The sequence below is a fragment of the Microplitis mediator genome, chromosome 2 (genome assembly GCF_029852145.1).
Source record: "Microplitis mediator isolate UGA2020A chromosome 2, iyMicMedi2.1, whole genome shotgun sequence".
NCBI lineage: Eukaryota > Metazoa > Arthropoda > Insecta > Hymenoptera > Braconidae > Microplitis > Microplitis mediator.
The window spans coordinates 9,708,428-9,730,757 of NC_079970.1; the positions used below are offsets into that span (position 1 = coordinate 9,708,428).

General features: G+C 30.1%; 1 protein-coding gene across 1 annotated transcript in view; it reads left to right on the forward strand.

Annotated features, from left to right (window-relative positions):
- The window catches only part of LOC130664161 (insulin-like growth factor 2 mRNA-binding protein 2), a 106,229-nt gene that overhangs the window by 4,551 nt on the left and 79,348 nt on the right, over positions 1-22,330 (forward strand). Inside the window, exon 2 of the mRNA XM_057463966.1 lies at positions 10,492-10,555. Within this exon, the coding sequence (XP_057319949.1) occupies positions 10,492-10,555 (64 nt within the window). The remainder of the gene's footprint in view (positions 1-10,491; positions 10,556-22,330) is intronic.

Below are 22,330 nucleotides of genomic sequence, written 5' to 3' on the forward strand. Positions count from 1 at the left end.
TTAAAATACACTCTAAAAGATAACTATTTTTACTATACCACATATTAATATTTCTGACTTATCAAAAAATCGATTGCTTTATTTTAATATTTAAAATTTAAAAAAACTAGGTCTAATAGAAAATGTATTGATTTAAATCTAAAAATCCCAACTTTTTCGATATTTTGTACTATACAGCATAGTAATTTTATCAAAAATCTTTTTAGTTCGAGTTTATTCGGAAATATTCGGCTCTTTTCGTTCATTCTGTTACTGATAAGTTAGAATGAATTACGTGACGTATTGAAGCGTAAGCGAGCATCTCTATGTCTAACATTTTGTGAATTTCCTTTAGTATTATAATTATAGATATGCATTAAAATACTTATGAAATTTTGAATAAATTTCGTAGATTGACTGTTTTTTATTATCGCGAACGGTGATTTATTTAAACAAATATGTTATAATTTATTTTACAAAGTTAACATGCTTATACTTTGTAGTTACGAAGAGATTGCATGTACGTTGAACTAATGAATGCACTTAACCAATTTTTTTCGGCTTTCGTTTAATTATAATTTTTATTTTAAATTATTACTTTTATTTTATTTTTTATGAATACTTAACCAAGAATTATAATTTACCAAAATCATTTACGATGCAGTTAATAAAAATTTCTAAAGTGAAATTCAACTTGTCGCTTTATCAAAGTTACACTGCACATTTTAAATTCTGTTCCGTGTAAAAATACCGTAAAATTAATTGAGTGTATTTCATACGAAAATCAATTTTTTTTTTTTAATATAAATTATTTTTGTTTTGTTATCGTAAATTCGCGTTTCAAAAGCTTGGGTCGATTGTCACGTGCTCCAAGTCGAGCTCACCTGCTCTCTGCGAAAAAAGTTACCCGCCAACGGGCCACCGGATAACGAGAAGATAAAAGACTTTAAACTCACATCATGAAAAATTTAAGATCTTCTGACGATAAAATTATATTCATTAGTGTTTTATAAATAAAAAAAAAATAATCACAATAATAATAATGATAAACCAACTTCATTATAAATTTTAACCATCTTAATTCCAATAAAAATAATTTTTTTAAATATAAATTTACTTTTATAGTATTAACTATATTACTGTTCTTTTTTTTTTTTTTTCAATGTCATTGTCAAGTGAATAGTAAAATAATATAAAAAATTGAGCACCGCTGATGGTACAGAGCTCGACAGAATTAATATAATATATGTAGTTTCAGTGTAAAAAGTGTTTGCGCGTCCGCAAGGAGGAAGTGCTATCTTTAGTCATGGGACTGAGTAAAGACGAATGAGAGAGAACTGAGAAAGTAGAAAAATGTATAGACTACGCGCATATATTTATATGTATATACATATATAAATATACATACATATGTATGTAATTACAGATGTATAAGAATGATGATGCTTCTAATTCATGTTCTCTTCCATCCAACCTCACACATAAGCTTAAAGAACTTGTCGGTGGGTGATATTTGGTTGTTGGTTCTGAGTACTCCCTCAATTCCTCTGGCATCTTCACCCCACCATCAGCAATTCACTAATGTTTCCATCCCTCCTCATAGACATCTGCCTCTTGCACTCACTCACCATCATTTCGCGATATCTTTTCTTTCTTTCGTTTGTTGAAGAACAACCTCAGTGACACGTGTTTGCTTTAGATACCCGGGCATTGACTTTCAGCAAATAACACCGACTAAAATCATTATAAGTAGCTACAGTATGCAGGCTTACTAAACAACCTAAATTTCAATATATATAACTTACAATCTAATATTTATTAAATATTACTTCATTTTGTTTTCCGAACAGATAATAAATTTCGTTATTTATAAATATACATACTGTCAAATTTGTTGAACTAATTTTTTTTTTCATATGTTATATTTTAAATTACTTTCAAAACATACAAATAATTATTAAAATGCAGATTAATTAAATTTTGTTAATCAACTTATTGAAAATTTAAAAAATCATTAAATTTATAAAAACTGCATTAAAATGAATTAAATGTCATTAGTTTTATTCATCAAGTATTTTTTTATTTTTGTTCAAATAATAATTTTTTTCTCAACTCTATCTCACTTTTTCTATCTCTCGTCATGTCTTTCTTGTAGTCTTTCTTTTACTCTACTCGCCATTCATGGGAACGACACATCACATCGGGTCGTTGCGGTCCAACGAGAGAATCGCTTGTGGCCCAATCGTCGTTTTACGACTTCCGGGTGAGATCAACATCACATCTCTATATTCACTCTTTATAAAAGGTCCTTCGATTACGATGACTAATAATTAATCAAGTGTTTAAGAAAATTAAGTATTTTGCATTTATTCAATTTCTAATATATTAACTTTTTTTTTTAATAGAGTTGTTATCACAAGATATTTTAAATTGATTATAAAATGAATATGTTAATTTTTAAATGCGCAATGCCATTGAGTAGGATAAGATTTGCTTTACAACAGACAGGTGTCAACGAACCGTGTGTATATTCTTAATTCATATATGTATGTATAAACATATACATGTATGTATAAAATTCGTTTATCTTTATTTTTACTTTTTACTTTCCTTTTTTTTCACTTAGAAAACACCTGCCAAGTCTTGCAAGACGATAAGTAGTGACATGATTCAAAATTTTTTTTCTCGCCTATAAAACGATAATCTTTGTTACCACAAGCAATAATAAATGAATGGATAATAGAATTTAAAGTGATAAAAAAGTGTATAAGCCCGACAAGATCAGAGCGATGTTGATTAGTAAGAAAAAGTTTGTAATTTCACGAATTGTCTGGTTGTTTTTTTTTTTATTTTTTTTCTTTCAACTAAACTTAGTTTTGATTTGAAATTAGGACACATGAATTTAGTTGCCAACAGTGAAAAAAAATGGTATATATATATTTATATGTGTATTTGAAAAGAAGCGCGAGAATAATGCTACAAATTCTGGAGAAAGAAATGTTTAGAAAAGAAAGGCGACGTGCAGCTCGACATCGCAGAGAAATCGCAATAGCAATGGTTGCCATTAATCTTCGAACGGACGGATATTATTTTAATTCTCGAGTCGCGGTCTCGAGTCGGTTTCCGAGAATATCGGCTTTTGTCCCTCCGCCGACGACTTAAACTTAAAAAGAGAGAAAGAGAGAGAAAATTGACCGAGTGATTTAATCTACGAATAGCAACCACATCTTGCTGGCCCATCGGCGCGCTACTTTTTATTTTGATTTTATTTCATTCTTCACTAAACGGAGAACGAGTTACTCGATTGCTTATGTGTAAATAACATGCACTACTCATTTACCAGTTGTTTATATTTCTCTCTTTTTCGATTATTTTTATAGCATTTCGTTATCATTAATGTGATTACAAGGACTTGAACTTTGTACACCAACTGCAAAAAAAATTTATCTTTTTTGACCCCACACATACGAATTAATCCCATTGACTAAATTGCATACCTCAAGCGCGAACGCGCTGTGTGTGCCTTACAATCGAAATTATTTTTTCGATTAATTCACTTACGTTAAATCATCTCTAATACACTTTTCTGATTATACTAAAATGGTTTTAATTGTATACTAGTACAAAGACAATTTATTAAGAAATAATTTCGATTCAGAGTTAAGTCAATTAATTATTCTACTGATTTGAAATAAACTATTTTAATCCAAGAAGTCAGCGCAGTCAATTGTCGTGTACGAATCTTCAGAAGCACGATAACTCACAAAAAATTTAATAAATTTGTCTATTTTTTTATTACCAATTACTGGCAGCAGCACTAATATTACAGTAGGATTGAAAAAGTGACATCTAAAAAAAAGGGCGGAATATTTTTTTTTAATTTTAAATGATGAAAATCAAACTAAAAGAAAAAATAAAAAAATCAAATTGATAATTTTAAAGTTGAATAAAAATGGACAGTAAAAAAAAATTATAATGAGCGATTCAGGTGTGCCTTTTTGGATTTTCTAAAATTATTTCCTATTTTTAAAACAATTTAATACATACATATATACATACAAGGAAATCGGGGCGCTATTTTCGAGACGAAAAAAAAGTTTAAAGATAGGGGCAAGTTAATCAGCCTGGACAGAGCAAGTAATTTAAAATTCTTAGTAATTTTTTTTTTTTTTTCAAATTTTTGTTATCTGAATTATTGGAAACTAGAAAAAACTAACTCTGAGGTAAAATGGGTCACGATGTGTGGGATGCTTAACTCACTTCACTGCTTTTTATGAACCTTAACTAAACACTTTTAAACAAGAAAGAATTGTCTTAACTGAAAAATGGTGTTCCATTTTGCCCCGGGTTCTTTTATGTATATACTCAACTCTATTCTGTATCTAAAATAATTTTTTTTTTAACTTATCGGTTTATATTTTACATTATTTACTGCGTTATGCTATCGAAAAATGTGAAAAACAAAATACATAAATATATATTAAGGGGAATCAAGGTTATCCGGTTAACTTTAAATGTGTGACGAAAATAAGATGATAATACAAAGCTCTAACATCAGAAGAAAATAAATATTAAAATCTCTCGTTTTTTATCCACATAGCCTTAATAGAATCAACATACTAATTAAAAATGTAAAAAAAAAACATTAATTACTAATTAAGGTATTGGTGAAAAATGAAAAAAAAATTAAATAATAATAATAATAATTAAAAGATAAAATGTGATCTAAATAAATATACTTTTTCGTTGATTCAGTCAGTTAACCTATCCGTTAAAGCATTCCATTATGCTGTTGTTGGTTCATATACTTTTTAGCCATGTGCTCTCACGCTGGGGACCCGCCGCCACGCAGAAGCGTTAGTAAAAAGCCCGCGAGAATAGAAGAGTATGTGGTAGAGGATAAGGAGAAGACAAAGAAGGAAAAAGAAAAAGAAATAACTATACAGGGTTTTAGGAAGAACGAAATATTCCACAAGGCCAAACTCGCTTCACTGGAACAATTTTTATTAGTATACTGTTTGGAACGCGTCAAAGATGCTTTTAGTTTTTAAACCAAATACCGAGTTATCATAATGACAAAGCCCTCAATTTTATTTATTACCAGATAAAAATAAATTGTTTCCGCATTGCCGATTATTGTTGATGTTTCCCCACTTCCATGACCTTGACATCATTTTAAAAAAAATTTTGCACACTTCAAGCGCGAATGCGCTGTGTGTGCCTCACGATTGAAATTATTTTTTCGACTTATTAACTCACTATACTAGTACAATTTATTAAGGAATAATTTCGACTCATTGATTTGAAACTAATTATTTTAATTTAAGAAACCATTGCTATCGATTGTCTTATACATACGAATCTTCGGAAACACGATAACTCACGGAAAATATAATAAATTGGCCTAATTTTTTTTTTAATAACTTTGTATTTTTTTTCGCAAAAGCCCTTTTGAAAATCACTATCTAAATCTTTTTTGCTTATTTGTAATCAATAAACAACTTAAAACCGGTAGTTTATTCAAAATTTAGTTGCCATTTTTTATTATTATTATTATTATTTTTTCTTTTTTTTCTTTCACCAAATATAGTCAGTTAGCACTAGCGTGACAGTAGGATTAAATTGAAAAAATCAGCATCTATAAAAAAAATTGGAACATTTAAAAAAAAATTTTAAACAAAAATTAAACTGAAAGGAAAAACTAAAAATAATTACAAAATAATAGTATAATCAAAGTAATAATAAAAAAGTAGATTATTAGAGCGAGTGAGGTGTGCACTTTTAGAATTTCTAACATTTTTTTTATGCAAGATAACTTTGGTATAATTATATTTGTTTAATAAATGTAATTATTTATTCATTCAATATAAATAATTAAATAATAATAAAACATGAGTTATTTAGAGTTACTGCTAAATTGGCTGTATTCGACATTGGCCTGGAATGCGTAAACGGAAACCTGTTCTCAGTCTCATTCTCAGTATATTTAAACACAAGCTATAAAATCATTAATGTCTCATAATAGACAAGTTAAAATGTTAAATAATAATAGCAACAATTGTATATAAAAAAAAAAATAATAATAATAATATTATTTACAAAAAAAAAAAAAAATACGTTAAAAAAAAGGTATCAACTAATTAATTAGTATATCGTTATAGCCCTGGTGTCTGGTGGCGTCGACTATAACAAGTTAGGGAATGACCGGAAACATCGTTATGTGGCTCGCGATGAAATTACTGCGAGTTCTCTGAACTGATGAGGAATCGTGAATCGACGCTCCACTTAAACTATATAGTATAGTATATACTAATGCATAGGAGTAAAATGGAGCCTTTCTCTATACTAGCTAAGTCTAAGCATAAGGACAGGTCAGAGGGAATATATAATGTAAGGAGAATGAATATATATTAGGTAGCTTACGCATTGAAAGCATGTACCTACACACATATATATATGTATATAGTATAATATAAACTAAATTCATATTCGACTTATTTCTAATACAAATACACTACCTAGTGTAGTGTCGTAGTTTTGAGTTTAGGGGAGCACTAAAAAGACCTTGAGTTCCCTGGGCCCCAACCGGATGATGTCGACCTAGTACTGACCCACTATAAAGGCACTTGCTATCCTGCTTTTTCACCAGGACAATCTAATACTACCCTCTCCTTCGGAAGAGCCCGCTAACCTACTCTGGCAAACACCGGCTCTCCAAAAACTCGCTTCGTTTTTTCCATCTCTCTTCCTCTTTTTCTTTCTCTTGATCTCCCCCTTTTTCATTCACCCTCTCTAAATCTTCTCCCTCTTCTCTCTAAGCCACTCACTCTCGCCTTTTTTATCCCCAGCTAGCTCTCCAATACACCCTCAAAATAACGTCTGTGTACTTTACTTCTTTCTATCCATCCATCTTTCTTTATATACTTCTTTTATAGTCTCTCTTTCTCTTATGCACACTCGTAGAGATAAGTGTGCTTGAGAGAATAACCAACTAGTAGTATAGCATAGCAACTGCTGTTTCTGCATTTCTTACCTTCAAACTCCATACTCTATGTATATATATATATGTATAACGGGTGGCCCAATAACTTGCAAATTAACTTTAATGCTTATATATTATTTATTTTACAATCTTCTTTAAATATTATTTAATGACAAACATTTTTTTTTCTTTTATCTACCGTGAGTTAACTTCACTAATACCGCTTGTTAGACAATTTGAAAAATCCATAGTTTATTTAAATTATAATTTGCGTGCATTTTAATTATTAGGATAAACGGAAAGAAAATTATGGGAACGTTTGCTATGCATTATGGGAACCATTCCCATAATGGTATGGGAATAGTTCCTATGCCAATATGGGAACCATTCCCATAATATCATCAAAATTTTCTTTTAGAAAAACAGTGTAGAAACTTCCCTTATGATATGGAGAGATTCAAATGAAGCTTCTTCGACGCTAAATTTGATGAAAAAAAAAATTTGTTTGTTAAAAATTTTAATGTTTTTGCCAAATACGAATTTTTTTTTTATGTTTGAATTTTTCTTTTTATATTTAATAATATTTCTGTGTATTGTAGGAGTGATTTCCACACTTTTCTTTAAATTAATATTTTCATGATAGTATCGGAACCATTCCTATAATATTATGGGAATGGTTCCTATATTTTATGGGAATGATTTCCATAATATTATAGGAACAATTACTATAAATTATGGGAATCATTCCTATAATTATAGGAACTGCTCCCATAATTTATGGACATAGTTCCTATGTTGGTATAGGAAAAAATTTTATAGAATTATGGGAACCATTTCCATAATTTTCTTTCCGTGTACTGTAAGTTTATTTTTATTATGAATATGTGGATAGAATAAAACAAATTTTACAGCGTATTAAAAAATAAATAGTAATCAATGTCGTCCGTTCATTTTCGAAGTATAGGGGAATGTTGTGCTAAATAAGACACCATTGTTGGGACAAAAAAAGTTATTTTTTGTTCAAAAATGCTTGGTTTGTAGAAAAGAATGGGGCAAATTGATGAGCCCGGGTAGTGCGGTTAATTTAAAATTTTTAGAAAAAAGCGAAATTTTTTTTTCTTATGTTTATTTTTTTCTCACCTCCGGGCGGAAAGCGTCAACTTTCGGCCGGCTGTGCAAAACGAAGTTGCCGCTTTCCGCCTCCGTCGAGGAGAAAAATAGTATACACTCCTCGGGAAGTAAATAAGAAAGCCTCAGATCACATGTTTGTTGACCTCGGCTTCGCCTCGGCCAACAATTACATGTGATCTGAGACATTTCTTACTTTACTTCCCTAGGTGTGTAATATACTATTATTGATTACTGGTGAAAAATTGACTCTGAGGTAAAATGGATCTCTTATCGAAAAAACTTTTTTTTTTTCACAAACTAAGTATAAATTTTTTAAAAATAATAAAAAAGAATTACTAGTAATTAACAAAAAAATGAATTTTTTTATTAGTGACCCATTTTACCTCGGAGTCAACTCTTTTCAGTTTTCAATAGCAAGACAAAGACTTTAAAAATAAATAAAAAATTTTTCGGTGCTGAAAATTTGAAACTGCTTGCTCTCCCTAAGCTGATCAACTTGCCCATTCTTCTCTACAAACAGCATTTTTTTCGAAAAAAATATTTTGTTGTCTCAAAAATTTTGTCTCATTTTGACCCAGTGTTTATTTTGTCCCGCCTTCGTATATAAATATAATCAATTGACTCTAAATTATTACATACTTTTAATTTTAATGAACAATATAAGAAAAAAATATTAAATTTTTATACTTCTATAAAATTTCTTATCCTGTATAAATCTTAATGTAAACAATAACCGCAAAGAGCATCGATTCCTTGGTCAAACAGAATAATTAATTAATCTATTTCCTTGCTTGTAATAAGTAGTACATACACAATAAGCTCTTGAATGCATCAATACTACGAGTAATTTGTAAGAATACCTAAATTGACAAAAAAATATTTTCCGAGTTCTTAAAATAATTAATTTTATCTAGTATGGCTATAAATTGACAGTTCAGTTCAAAAATGACTGATAGTTTATATAGATTTAATTAAAAAAAAACTTAAAGTACTATTGAACGAGTAAACTCCCGCAAGCGGGTAATTCTCTCTGTAAATCTGACCAAATGAAAACCATGCGAAATATTTACAAAAAAAAACCTGTTACTATTGAGGCTACTTGCATAGAAACACTTGCAAATATTGTTATAATATCTCGGGATTGGTTTATAAGGGGACGATTTGATACGGAATGTTTCTAAGTAGCAATGTAGTGGTAGTAGTAGTAGTTATCATATTTTTATATGTACTTCTATTTTTTAAATAATCATTTCTTCTTTTTTAATTTTTAAACCACTCATTTTATTCGTTTTTAATTTGTTCAAACTCATAGAATGTTTGTTCATTTGTTAGCTTTAAATTTTTGTTTTATTATCATCTATATGAAATAATTTATTATTTACGACTAATTATTATTAAAACATTATTTCCCTATTTTATAATTTTAATATTGTATTTAACAAATAACCAGTAAATTTTATACAACTAAATATATATAAATAAATAATAAATTATTAGCAGCTGGTTGATGGTTTGAAAAAAAAAAAAAAAAAAAAAAATATGTAAAAAACTAGTAGTTTCTTTTTTTCATTCTTCATAACAAGCAGAAAAAGAAAAAACAACGTTAAATTTTGCCCGTTAGGCATTAGAGCTCTAGAAAGATGCAGAAAGCTAGTGACCAAGACCACAGATACGTTCACATAACCTCTTGATCCTGATTAGAATATGAGTAGAGCTCAACTAGGCAAGTAAGGTTGCACCTAGGTATTCCTGCCCCTTGTTCCTATACTAAAGCTTGGCCACTCATTTGCTCTCTTTTTTATTCTTGCTTATACTACTTCAACCATTGCTGCTGCACGTGCAGCTTCCCGAATACACCCGGAAGCAAAGATGGTTTTCCGGTTCTGCATAACACATCATAGTAAACCGGTAACTACTGTATGCACACAAGTTGCTTTTCCATGAGAAACGGCTATTTCTTTTCTTCATTTCACTCAACTGACCACTGGTCTCCGCAGATTGTTATTTATTTGCATTATAAATAAAAAGTTATTATTTCCTATATTTATATTTTATCATACAATATTTAAATTTAATTAGATATTTATTTTTATTAAACAATATTAAACTTATAATTTTATGATTTAATCAAGTATTTTATTTTCTCTTTTAATATACATGTCTTGAACAGTAATAATGATAAACACAAATATCTAACTAGATCTGGAACTGAAAGTCAAAATTTTTCCCTCTGTTGGTGAGAAAAATGGCGATGCCCTTATTTTTATCACTTATTTCTATGAGCTCAAAGTAAATTTATTGAAATGCTGGCGCTTTATTTAAAATATTTTACTTACAAATTTATTAAAGTTAATTATTTTTATCAGTTTGATTAACAGTTATTTTAATATTATTTTCAGGATATATATATTTAGGATCTGCACTGGTTGTAGAACCATCAGTTGCGAGTGGATCAAAAAAACGGTGAGTTGAAAAAATAATTTATAATTATAATAATCAAGTGAAATTTTATATTTGTCGCTAAATTGCACGTAAACGTGAATTAGTACAGACACACCCTATCACAAAAAATACGAAGATTTAAACTATAGAATTGTAGATAATGATAAAATGTAATAGTTTATTTTTATTTTTATTATTCAGCCAAACTGAGCAAAGTAAGGTGCAGATTAAAAAAAAAATTTTTTTTTATTATATTTATATATTATCTTGATATATAATATTTAATAATTACTTATCACTGGCAGATACTTATCTTGAACAAAATGCAGTAGTTGAAAATTTTTATAGCTCTTTTAAGAGGTTAAAAAACATTCGAGTATCATAAGAATTACTGTTGTTCTAATAACGATATTTGGGAGCCGCTGGTGCAACAACGATCAAAACGCGGCCTCCTCCCTCTCTGGTTTGCGAACCAAGCGTTCGAAAAAGCGTGGCACCTGCTTTTTTCTGAGCTACTACTACTATACTCTTCATATTCCAAAACTAATGTAAGGGTGAGTAGTATATATATATATATATAGCTGCAAGAATTTAAAAAAAAAATATACGACAAAGAGCCAGTCTTAGTTCGCTCGTGCCACACAACTGCGATCAATTATTTCTTTTTCATTCCTCCTTAATCCTCATCTTAATACTGACTCTCTTTTATTGTCCATTTTATGCTGACGAAAAAATACTTCAAAATTATTAAAATTCTCATTAATTATATTTTATTTGCAATATATTATATGTTTACCTCTAGCAATTAAAATTATTTCAAAAAAAATCAGCTATTTACATAAAATATTTTTTGTATTGATAGAGTGGAAAAAAAATTATTTACTAAAAAAAAATATGCTAAACGGCCATACACGAAATGGAAAAGTAGATTTTTTATTTTATTATAAAAATTTAATTATACAGTGAAAAAACAAGTGTGATTATCGTAACCATCTAAAGTATCTTAGGTATCTACCTATGGTAGATAGTTGCTATAACAAACCGTATCGTTAAATTGGGAATACTAAATTGCTGTATCAACTATATAGTAAGATATATCTTCAATTTCAAATAAAAGTATTTTAAATTCAATCGTACATTGTAAAAATTTGGAAAATCCAAAAGTGCACGGCTGATAATGCTCATTTATTATGAAATAATAAAATAGTTACCGAAGTGAGGCGAAGAAAATTTTTCGATCGTAAAGCACACTCTGATGCTTCGCATCATGAGTCGTGCAATATTAAAATAACCTCCCCTTTGAAGTGAATTTTACTCCAAGAGGATTAAATAAATATACAGTCACCCACTCCGCATCACTCCAGATTTAATACCTGTTCACTCCGCAAATTTTTTACAGTGTACTATTTGGTGTTAATTTCTATCCTTAGTATTGCTGTTTTAACGATTCATATTCATTAATTTCTATTATAGCAATCTATATTGTTAATATAGCAATCCAGATTGTAAATATATTAATACGGATTGTTAATATAGCAATACGTATATTGCTGTAGCTACCATGTATGTGGCAGTTGATTTAACAAAACATTGTTTGGGTGATATAGCAATCTAAACTTTATTACGTAAATAAAGTATTGCTATATTAACAATGTAAGATTTTTCAAACTTTAGATGGTTTCTATATCCTATCGCTATTGCTTTTACAGCAATATTTTTTTTCAGCGTAAATAAATTAATATTAAAAAATTATTAAAATTATCACTTGAGCATAATTTTGATTTCACGAAAATCATAACGGTGTTTTGAAACCACATCAAGATCAAAAGAAACATTAAAAAAAAATAAGTGTAACATGATATATTTAAGAAAAATTTAGTTATCACATATCATTCGAGTCATTAGAATATAAAGCCGCAGAATTTTTCTTCCCATACAAATATCAAATTTTCAAAGCTAACGAAAAAATTTTTAAAAAGTTTTAGAATTTTTAAATTTATTTTGATTAATCTATTCTCCATTCTGTCTGCCGTATGGCATATTTATTTTGTTTTTTTTTTACCCCTTCATACAGTTTTTTTTGTCATGTTATTCTTATCTTATTCAAAAATACATATGTATAATAGATATGTATCACTTAATTCTTTGTTATTCAAGATATAATCTTGTTAGCTTTAATTCGCAAAATTAGTATGCTTGTAAATACATGGCACAAATAATCTTGTAGATTTAAACTGCATCATTTAGAATCTTATAATTACCGAATATAAAATGCTTCATTAAGTATATTCATCACGATTTTTTTTTATCAAAAATATAATTTTTTTTTTTTACTATCATTGATAAGTAGTAATTCGATTCAGTTTATTTAATTTGACATGTGCGTTTTATTTTCTTAGTATCCTCAGTCCTGATCTTTTAAATAAATTATTAAAAAAGAAATAACAATAACGACTGAAGTGGTGTAAAAAAACATATTGAATATCAAAGTAGATAAAAAAATAAATAACAATAATAGATAACAATAATAGATAGAGCGAATATATACAGTATCATAACAAGAATATAATGGGCAAGCGATTCGAACTAGTAGTTAAACTTGTATCATTTAATACATTAAGAGATAGAACTTATTCTGTTAGTTGGCTTCTATACAACTTTTCTTTCGCCCTCTCGACTATACTACATTACCAATACATGGTTAAATGATAATTTCCATATAAGCCGATATGTTTGAAATCTAAAGCACAACCTGAACTACGAGGACAGGATGGACAATGAAAAGTAGATAGAGAGAAATAAGTTGAAAGTGGTTAACTGGCATTCGAGAACTAGTTTAAATTAGGGTTTCGCCCTTTTCATTGAAATCAACGACACTGTCAGTGTATTCTATAGTTACTTTCTCACTCATTTTCTATCATAATTCTATTCGTTATGTACTACTTTGCTCAACTAAACATTTCGCGTGAATTTAGAACTGAGTGTGAGAACTAACATCAAAACTTTGTATACGTCAATCATGTGAAGTGAACTGCAACGCTTCATCCAAGTCAACTTTACACAATATATCTTTTAATATATTTGTCGGCCTATTTTTAACCATTAACTTTTTTTAACCCTTTAGTAAAGTATGCCGAAATATTTGAATGTAATCTCTTTTATGTTAAAAAATAATTTTTATCGAAGAAAAATAATTCTTAATTGAAAACGATTTTACAGCAGTTATATCTACACAAAAAAAAAATGAGTAAAATTTTAATAGTCACTTTAGTTTTGTTGACATGAAATTACTAAATTTATATTTATACTATTTTTTAACCAGGATCATAATTCATTAAAAAATAGCATAATTTAAAACTAGCTAATAGCATAACTTTTCATTTGCTATTTTTCCTATTTAAATAACATACAAAAAATATTTTTACACTCTTCTTCACCGATTTTAAAAATTTCAATGTGTTCTTAAAAGCAGCTAGTGAAACTTTTTTCTTCAAACTTGAATTTTAAAGTTTAGTTTGTATTAATAATATCTTAATTTAACAATTTATATTTAATAGCTCATGACTGTTGAGTTATTGATAGCAGAATTAAGTACTATGCAACGAATTTGTTAAGCTCAATGAGCCCTACAAAACATTGTCGTTTAACTTTTTTTCATACAGTCAATAGCTCAGTCCTTGAATGCAATGAAAGATAAATTTTTATATAAATCCACCTTTAGAACTCATGACGTAATAAAAATATTTGTCAGACAATCTTGTTGCAAACGACTTTTTTTTTTGAGAATTTTATGCTCTGTAAGAATTAATTATGATCTAAATCAAGAAAAAATTTTTTCACAGATTGCGGTGAAGAAAAGTGTAAAAAAATATTTTTTGGATGTTATGTAAATGGCAAAACTAGCAAATGACCTGGTGACCTCATAAAATAGTAGTTAAGGGCTCAAATTTTGAAGGAAATTTTTTTTCTACACATTATACAAAATTTTGAGTCAACACCTTGAAAACAAAAATATTGCTTTGAATCGAATCACCCTAATATATATTAAGTGATGTAGTTGATAAATATATTCATAACTTTATCAAAAAAATTGCAATACATAATAACAAAGTTGAGTATCCATATGTCTGATGTGCAACCACTAGAAACTTAGGCGTGTGGAAATTCTGTACAGTAGCACAAAACCACACAATACAATGTAGACACGTGCGTGCATCATTATTAAAACTTCGCATGTGCATCGTTCGCAATGCAACAGACCCCTCTTCACCATGAGCATCATCTGTACCCACCTTAAGTAACTTTAAGGTATACATAACCACTTTTACAAGTTGTATGTAACATTTCAATGTACAATGGTAAGTACAAATACCTCCACAAGTATACCACAGTGAAGCAATACAGGGGTTTGCATTTTATGGATTAGCATAATAATGCAGTAAGTGCATGCCTAGTTTGATACACGAGTCAATTACATCGAGTTAGTTTTTGATAAAGTCTCTTTTATCCAACAAGATGTTAAACCCTTTAGATTTTACTTTACTCTTCTTTCCAGTACTGCAAATTGTAAGGGGATTTACTACACGCACTTTACTCAATTGCGCAAGGTGACAAAGCTGTTAGTAATCCCCTTACAGTCATTTTACATTCACTACAATTTATATTTTTAGTGTACACGTAACATTTTAAAACATATATGTGGATAATTTATTTAAAATTATTTGCTTAATTTTAAGGTATTTAAATCCTATAAATGGCATTCCGTTTAAAAAAAATCTGTCTATCGGTTGACCCTGCGGGCCAGCCCTAAAACTTCCCGCTGTTCTCGAGCTCAAGGAGCTCTAAAACATTGATGTGAATACATTTTCGAGCTCTTCGAGCTCGAAAATACGTTTGTATTCCATTGTTTTCGAAAAAAAACCGATTTTTACCATTTCTTTCTCCCACGATATCTCGCGAACGAATTCACCGATTTTGATGGTTGAGGCGGCAATTGACGTGTTTTCTTGTGTTCTAGAGCTGATCAGATTTTGAAGTCGATCGTTCAACTCGTTTCTGAGAAATCTATAAAAAACTAAAAAAAAAAAAAAATTTTTTTTTCGTAATTTGCAAATATTTCCGAGTCTACTTAATCAAATGGTCTGAAATTTTCAGGAAAGTTGACGGCTAACAAGCTCTTTCGATTGCTGCCTTAATCATCCAAATCGGTTAATTAGTTTAAAAGGTATAAAAGGTTTACACACACACACACACACACACACACACACACACACACACACACACACACACACACACACACACACACACACACACACACACACACACACACACACACACACACACACACACACACACACACACACACACACACACACACACACACACACATACACACACACGCACGCACACATACATACATACATACATACACTCGGACATCATTCTGAAAATAGTCAGAATAGCTTCCTAGGACCTCAAAACGTCGACATCTGATGAAAACTCGATTTTCGAAAATCGGGGTGAAAACAATAACTTCCCGAATTTTCGAAAATCGTCGATTTTCTTAGCGGGAAGTTAAAAATATAAGAAATTTACGATGATTATGTGATATTCTATTGCGTTAAAAATATCTATGTATATAACGCTATAATGTATATATACATCTATAGATATTCAAATATATATATTATAAATTATCTTTGTATTATCAACATCCGATTGCATTTTTCTTTTAAATTGATCAAATTATTAAAACAAAGATGATGATTCATAATATTAAAATTCAAGAGTAAACGTCAAAACTAGCTGTATCACAGTTATTAGCTAAATTAATAATAGTTCAATCACATTTCATATTCAGCTTATCAACAATTATAGTTATAACCAAATGACAGTATATATTAGTATAATATTTATCTCTTCAACACAAGGTATATCTATTACAATATTTAGGTATATATCTGTAGTATCAATAACTATAGTTAGAGTTTCGCAACCACACTATGAATACTTTGATTACTATTTCCTGTAGTATTAGTAGTTGCGTATACAATTACTTTCACTACTTAGTCTGGTGTAATAATATATAAATATATAAATATATATATGTATATTAGACTGCGTCAAAAAAAAAACGACTGATTTTCTTTATTTTTCGTTATATCAAAAATATTATTGAAAATGACTAAAAAAAATACTTTGAGAGTTTGAGCTCTTAATATTAAAATCAACAACTGCGCATCGCAATTTTCTACAGTCCGTTTAAATAACATGAGAAATTTTTTTTTAAAGTTTGGAATTAATGAATATTTTCGTTGAAAATTAAACGCTCTACAAAAAAATCTGGGCGTTGGTTGACCCTGCGGGCCAGCCCCAAATCTTTTCGCTGTTTTCGAGCTCAAAGATCTTGAAAACATTACTATGAATAACTTTTCGAGCTCTTCGAGCTCTAAATTGCTATTGCATGCAATTATTTTTTATGGACTTTTCAAGCTCTAACAAATTAGGTTTTTTGCTAAAGTTTGACAAGTTGAGAATTGAAAATCATTAATGAAAAAGTGGTTTTTAAATTTTTATGCCCGATTATGTTTCATGAAATAAATGTATCGAGGCAGAAATCACTGTCAGTGATCAAAATCAAGATTTGGATGAGTTTTGACTTAGGTCAAAGCAATAATATATGAAATATCCGAGAAAAATATTAAAAACTGTGGTTTTTCAATTTTTTGCTGTTAATATGATTGAAACTAAAGAACAAGTTAGATGACATTATATGATGATCGGAAGAGACTATAAAGAGGAAGAGTTCTTATGATTTCAGATAAATTTTAGTACATTATATTATGATTTATCCGGAAAAAATAACATGTTATGTTACTTTTTTAACTTTTCAGGGCCTATATCTTTTGCACTTTTCAACTGATTTTGAGGCGGCAATCGACGCATTTTATTGAGTTCTAGAGCTGATGATATTTTGAAATTGTTTCGTTGAGTTATTTCAAAGATATTCGCGAAAAACCGTTTTTTACCATTTCTTTTTCCCACGATATCTCTCAAACAAATTAACCGCTTGAGAGCGTTGAGGCGGCGTTCGACGCGTTTTATTAAGTTCTAGAGCTGATTAGATTTTGAAGTCGATCGTTCAAGCTGTTTCTGAGAAAAAAAAAAAAACTAAAAGAAAATGATTTTTTTTTTTCATAATCCGCAAATATTTTTGAGTCTACTTGATCAAATGATCTGAAATTTTCAGGAAAGTTGATGGCCAATAAGCTCTTTCGATTGCCACCTTAATCATCCAAATCGGTCATTTGTTAAAAAGTTATAGAGAGTTCACATCCACACACACACACACACACACACACACACACACACACACACATACAGACGGTCGGACATCATTTGAAAAATAGTCAGAATAGCTTCCTAGGACCTCGAAATGTCGACATCTGCTAAAAAAACTCGATTTTCAAAAATCGGGTTGAAAACAATAACTTCCCGAATTTTTTTAAAATCATCGATTTTCTTAGCGGGAAGTTAAAAAGGTCTCATCATTTTTTGATAAATTGAATTTTTCATAAGTTATTCAAAGTCAAAGTTAGATTCATAGTAAATTTTAGTATTATTTGACTTTTTCGGCGAAACAATCAGACTTATCTTAAAATGTTAAAGGACCTTTATTGTAGATCATTTTATTTTCTACAAATTATCATTCATCGAGTTTTCAAAATTTTTCAAAATTTTTGAAAATTCTTTAATTCTTTGCGTTTACAAGTAAAAGAATAAAATCGACTGGTATACGGTTTCTAGGAATGAATTAACATTTAAATACAAATGACTAAAAAACTTTCAAAAATTTCGGAAACTTGATCAGAAAAAATATGTAGGAAACGAAATGATTTACAAAAAAGATCCTATAAAATTTTAAGACAAGTCTGATAGCTTCACCGAAAAAGTCAAATAATACTAAAATGTACTGTGAATCCAACTTTGACGTGAACGTATACAGCTCTTGATTCAAAAACTTAATCCAGCTATACTCTGTTTTCAAGAAACAAATTTTAAGTATAACACAGCAGCAAAAATAGGCCACTACAATTGTTTCTATAAAAACAAAATAAATACGTCACAAGCCAGTGGAGGAGTAGCCATATATTTCAGAGATGTACAAGTAAAAAATATAAACCTAGATACTCCTTTAGAAACATTCGCAGTTAGAGTAAGAATTCCATTCAAAGTAACGATCTGCAACATATACTTACCGAACTCATTACCATTGGAAAATATAAACAGTTTAGAATATCTAACAATAAACCAATTACCCGAGCCATATATAATAAATGGTAATTTCAGCAGCTATAACCAACTATGGCGTTCGAAATACTCAAACAATAGAGGTAAAATGGTGAAAAAATGGCTAGATGAATTCGAAATGATCTTATTAAATGATGGGAAACCAACACACTTCTCCACGGCGAGTGGAGAAACTAGCATAATTGACCTTAGTATTTGTTCACCAAGCATAGCCCATCTTCTTAATTTGGATGTGGACGATAATTCACAAGATAGCGACCACTATCCTATTTCCATTCGAACACATTAAAAGTTAATTCAGAATACATAAGTCCCCCAACATCAGCGTGGATCCTAAACAAGGCGGATTGGGACTATTTAACGCATTTAATAGATGAGTATGTGCTATCTATACAAGATACTGCACATACTGACCTAACGGACTTGAATTTATTAGAGAACTTCACTAATAACATAAAAGCGGCCGCCCATCAAGCAATACCTGTTAAGAATGGCCAACTATGCAAGAATAGAAAAGTACCTTGGTGGAAAAAAAAAACTGTGAATCAGATATCAAGGCAGCTAAAAACACTTTCTATCGATACAAAAAACATAAAACCGATAAATTAATGATTCAATATAAAAAATTTAGAGCCAAAGCGAAACGCACGCTCAAAACAAGGTAAACTGAGACATATGGAAAAACTACGTGAAATCACTAAATGCTCAGGTCCCTACGAAGTATATTTGGAATAATATTAAACGTATACAATAAGGCTCCAAGAGATCCAGCTTTACTAATATCTTAATAAAGAAAAAAAAGAAGCTATAAGTTCACCACAAGCGATGGCAAACCTACTCGCAGAAACATTTGCTAACAACTCTAGTGATGACAATTACACTAAAAGTTTTTAGACCACAAAAAAAAAAAAAACTGAAGATGAGAACCCTATTGTAGTTTCACCCTGTGATAATACTGACACTGGACTATACAACATTAATCAATGTATTTATAAAACACCTATCTGCTGAAAGCAAATCGTGTTTACATAAAATAATCAATAGAATCTGGTCCTCTGAATCCTATCCCAACATATGGAAAAGTGCAATTATTGTACCGATAGCTAAACCCAACAAAGATAAAGCATTAACGGCTAACGATCGTCCTATCAATCTCACGTGTGCAATAGGCAAAATTATGGAAAAGATGGTAAATCGCAGGCTCAAATGGTTTTCAGAAAGTAACAAATTACTAGCACCACGTCAAAGCGGCTTTTGACAAAATTGGTCCACTTACGACCACCTTGCCCAGCTGGAAAAAATTATTTCTCAAGCTTTTGCGGAGAAAGAGCATGCTATAGTAGCTAGCTTGGACCTAGAAAAAGCATATGAGACAGTATGGAAACACAGAATCATAATGATACTACTCAAACTAGGATTAAAAGGACCAATAATAGCCTTTATCATAAACTTCCTGAACAGAAGGTCAATAACAGTAAAAGTAGGCAATATCTTTTCAAAAACACACTACCTGAAAAATGGACTTCTTCAAGGTACAGTCATCGCGGTGACCTTATTTCTCATTGCTAAAAATGAGATTATAAACATCATAGAACTTCCAGCGATTGGCGGATGGTTCGCACACCATGGGGCAGTGGCATGAAGAGGAAAAAATATTGATACGTGCGTGGAAAGTCTCCAACTTGCTTTGATCAAAATACAAGAGTGGTGTGACGTAACTGAGTTTAAATTTTTCGAAGCTAAATCAGAATTCATGGTGTTTTCTAGGTCCAACAAAATCGTACGTCCCACACTACTACTTGGAAAATCCCACTTGCGACAAGTAGCACAAATGAAAATACTTGATTTAATATTTAACCATAAACTGAAATGGAATGCACACCTGAAAGAAGTAAAGAGTGAGTGTAAAAGAAGAATGAACATCATTAAATGTTTAGCATCAAATAAATGGGGTGCAGATGGAGAGGTTTGGATAAATACGTATGAAGCAATAGTCAGAGATAAATTAGACTATGGAGCTATATTTTACGATTCAGCTCATCCAGGCCTACTTCAAGTACTGGATACCATTCAAACCACCAGGCTACGTTTTGCCATTGGGACATTTAAATCAAGTCTCAACCATAGCATATTAGCTAAAGCCGACGAAATACCTTTAGACTTACGCAGGTTAACCTTGGTCATCAATTATGCCAATAACAACAGAAATAAAGATTGGAACTTATATGATAAACCACAATGGGACCGTTGTCTACAATTTATTCTCAAAAAAACTTCCTTCCTCAACCCCTCAAAAAAAGAAGAGTCAACTGTAAAATCAAACTCAACATCCAGATATAGACACCGCTTGATAAAGTCATACCGACCATCCTGCCTTGAATTAACCACACCAGAAGAATTGACTGGCATATACGATGGTTAACTCTCTCGGCAAAACAAATACTACTGCTAGTACCTTTCCAAGTTTATTTAATGAAATGATGAACCAATATCAGAACCATGTAAAAATCTACGCTCTGAAAGAACAATTTATTTGAGCCAAATAAATAGATTTATTTGACTGAATAAAATCATTTATTTCATTCAAATATATACTTGTTTACAGTTAAAAAATCTTGGTTGAACGAAATTACACTACTGCTGGTAGCGCTACAGTGCCTCCATCCAAATACAGATTTGTTAACTATAAACAAATCATTATTTCATTCAAATGAACCATATCTTTGTCTCAAATAAATAATGATTGAGTGCATTCAAATATGGGATTTATTTGCCGAAAACAAATCTTATTTGGCTCAAATAAATTGTTCTCTCAGTGCGCTGATGGATCTTCACTGAATAGTAGAAAAGGAGCAGCGATAATATCCAATGGTCTAGAAGTAAAAATCAAGCTACCTAACGCCTTCTCCATATTCTCGTGTGAAGCATACGCAATTCACCAAACTATCATATGATTTAAAAAATGCTATCTGACAGCCAGAATGGAAGGTAGATTTTTCGAACATTTTCAGCACCTCCCTGACTTTTCGTTAGCGCGCGCTTAGTTTAAAAAATGAAGGCGGCCTTTGTTTATTTTTACTAAGGTTGAAGCCTATTGTTGAAGGTCAGTTTTTCAATCCGAGATTCTTAATCAAATTATTGGAAAAAATAGTCATAAAATAAAGTTTGAGGTAAAAAATTGAAGGTTACTAAATAAGTTTTAAGATAATTTTTACGGAAATTGTCTATCAGTTTTAGTTTTGAAGTTACATAAACTTTAACGGTGAATGAAAGCAGATTTTTTCGAAAAATCGTGAAAACTTTAAACAGCCATAACTTCTAAACTTATCAACCGATTCGGCCCATCTTCGAACTTGATCAAGATAATTACCTATCAAATGAGTGTAGAAAATTTCATTAGGATCCGATAAGAATTGTAGGCACCAACGTGATGATAAGACCAGTTATAATCATAGGACGTACAGGTACGTTTAAAGCATCATAAGT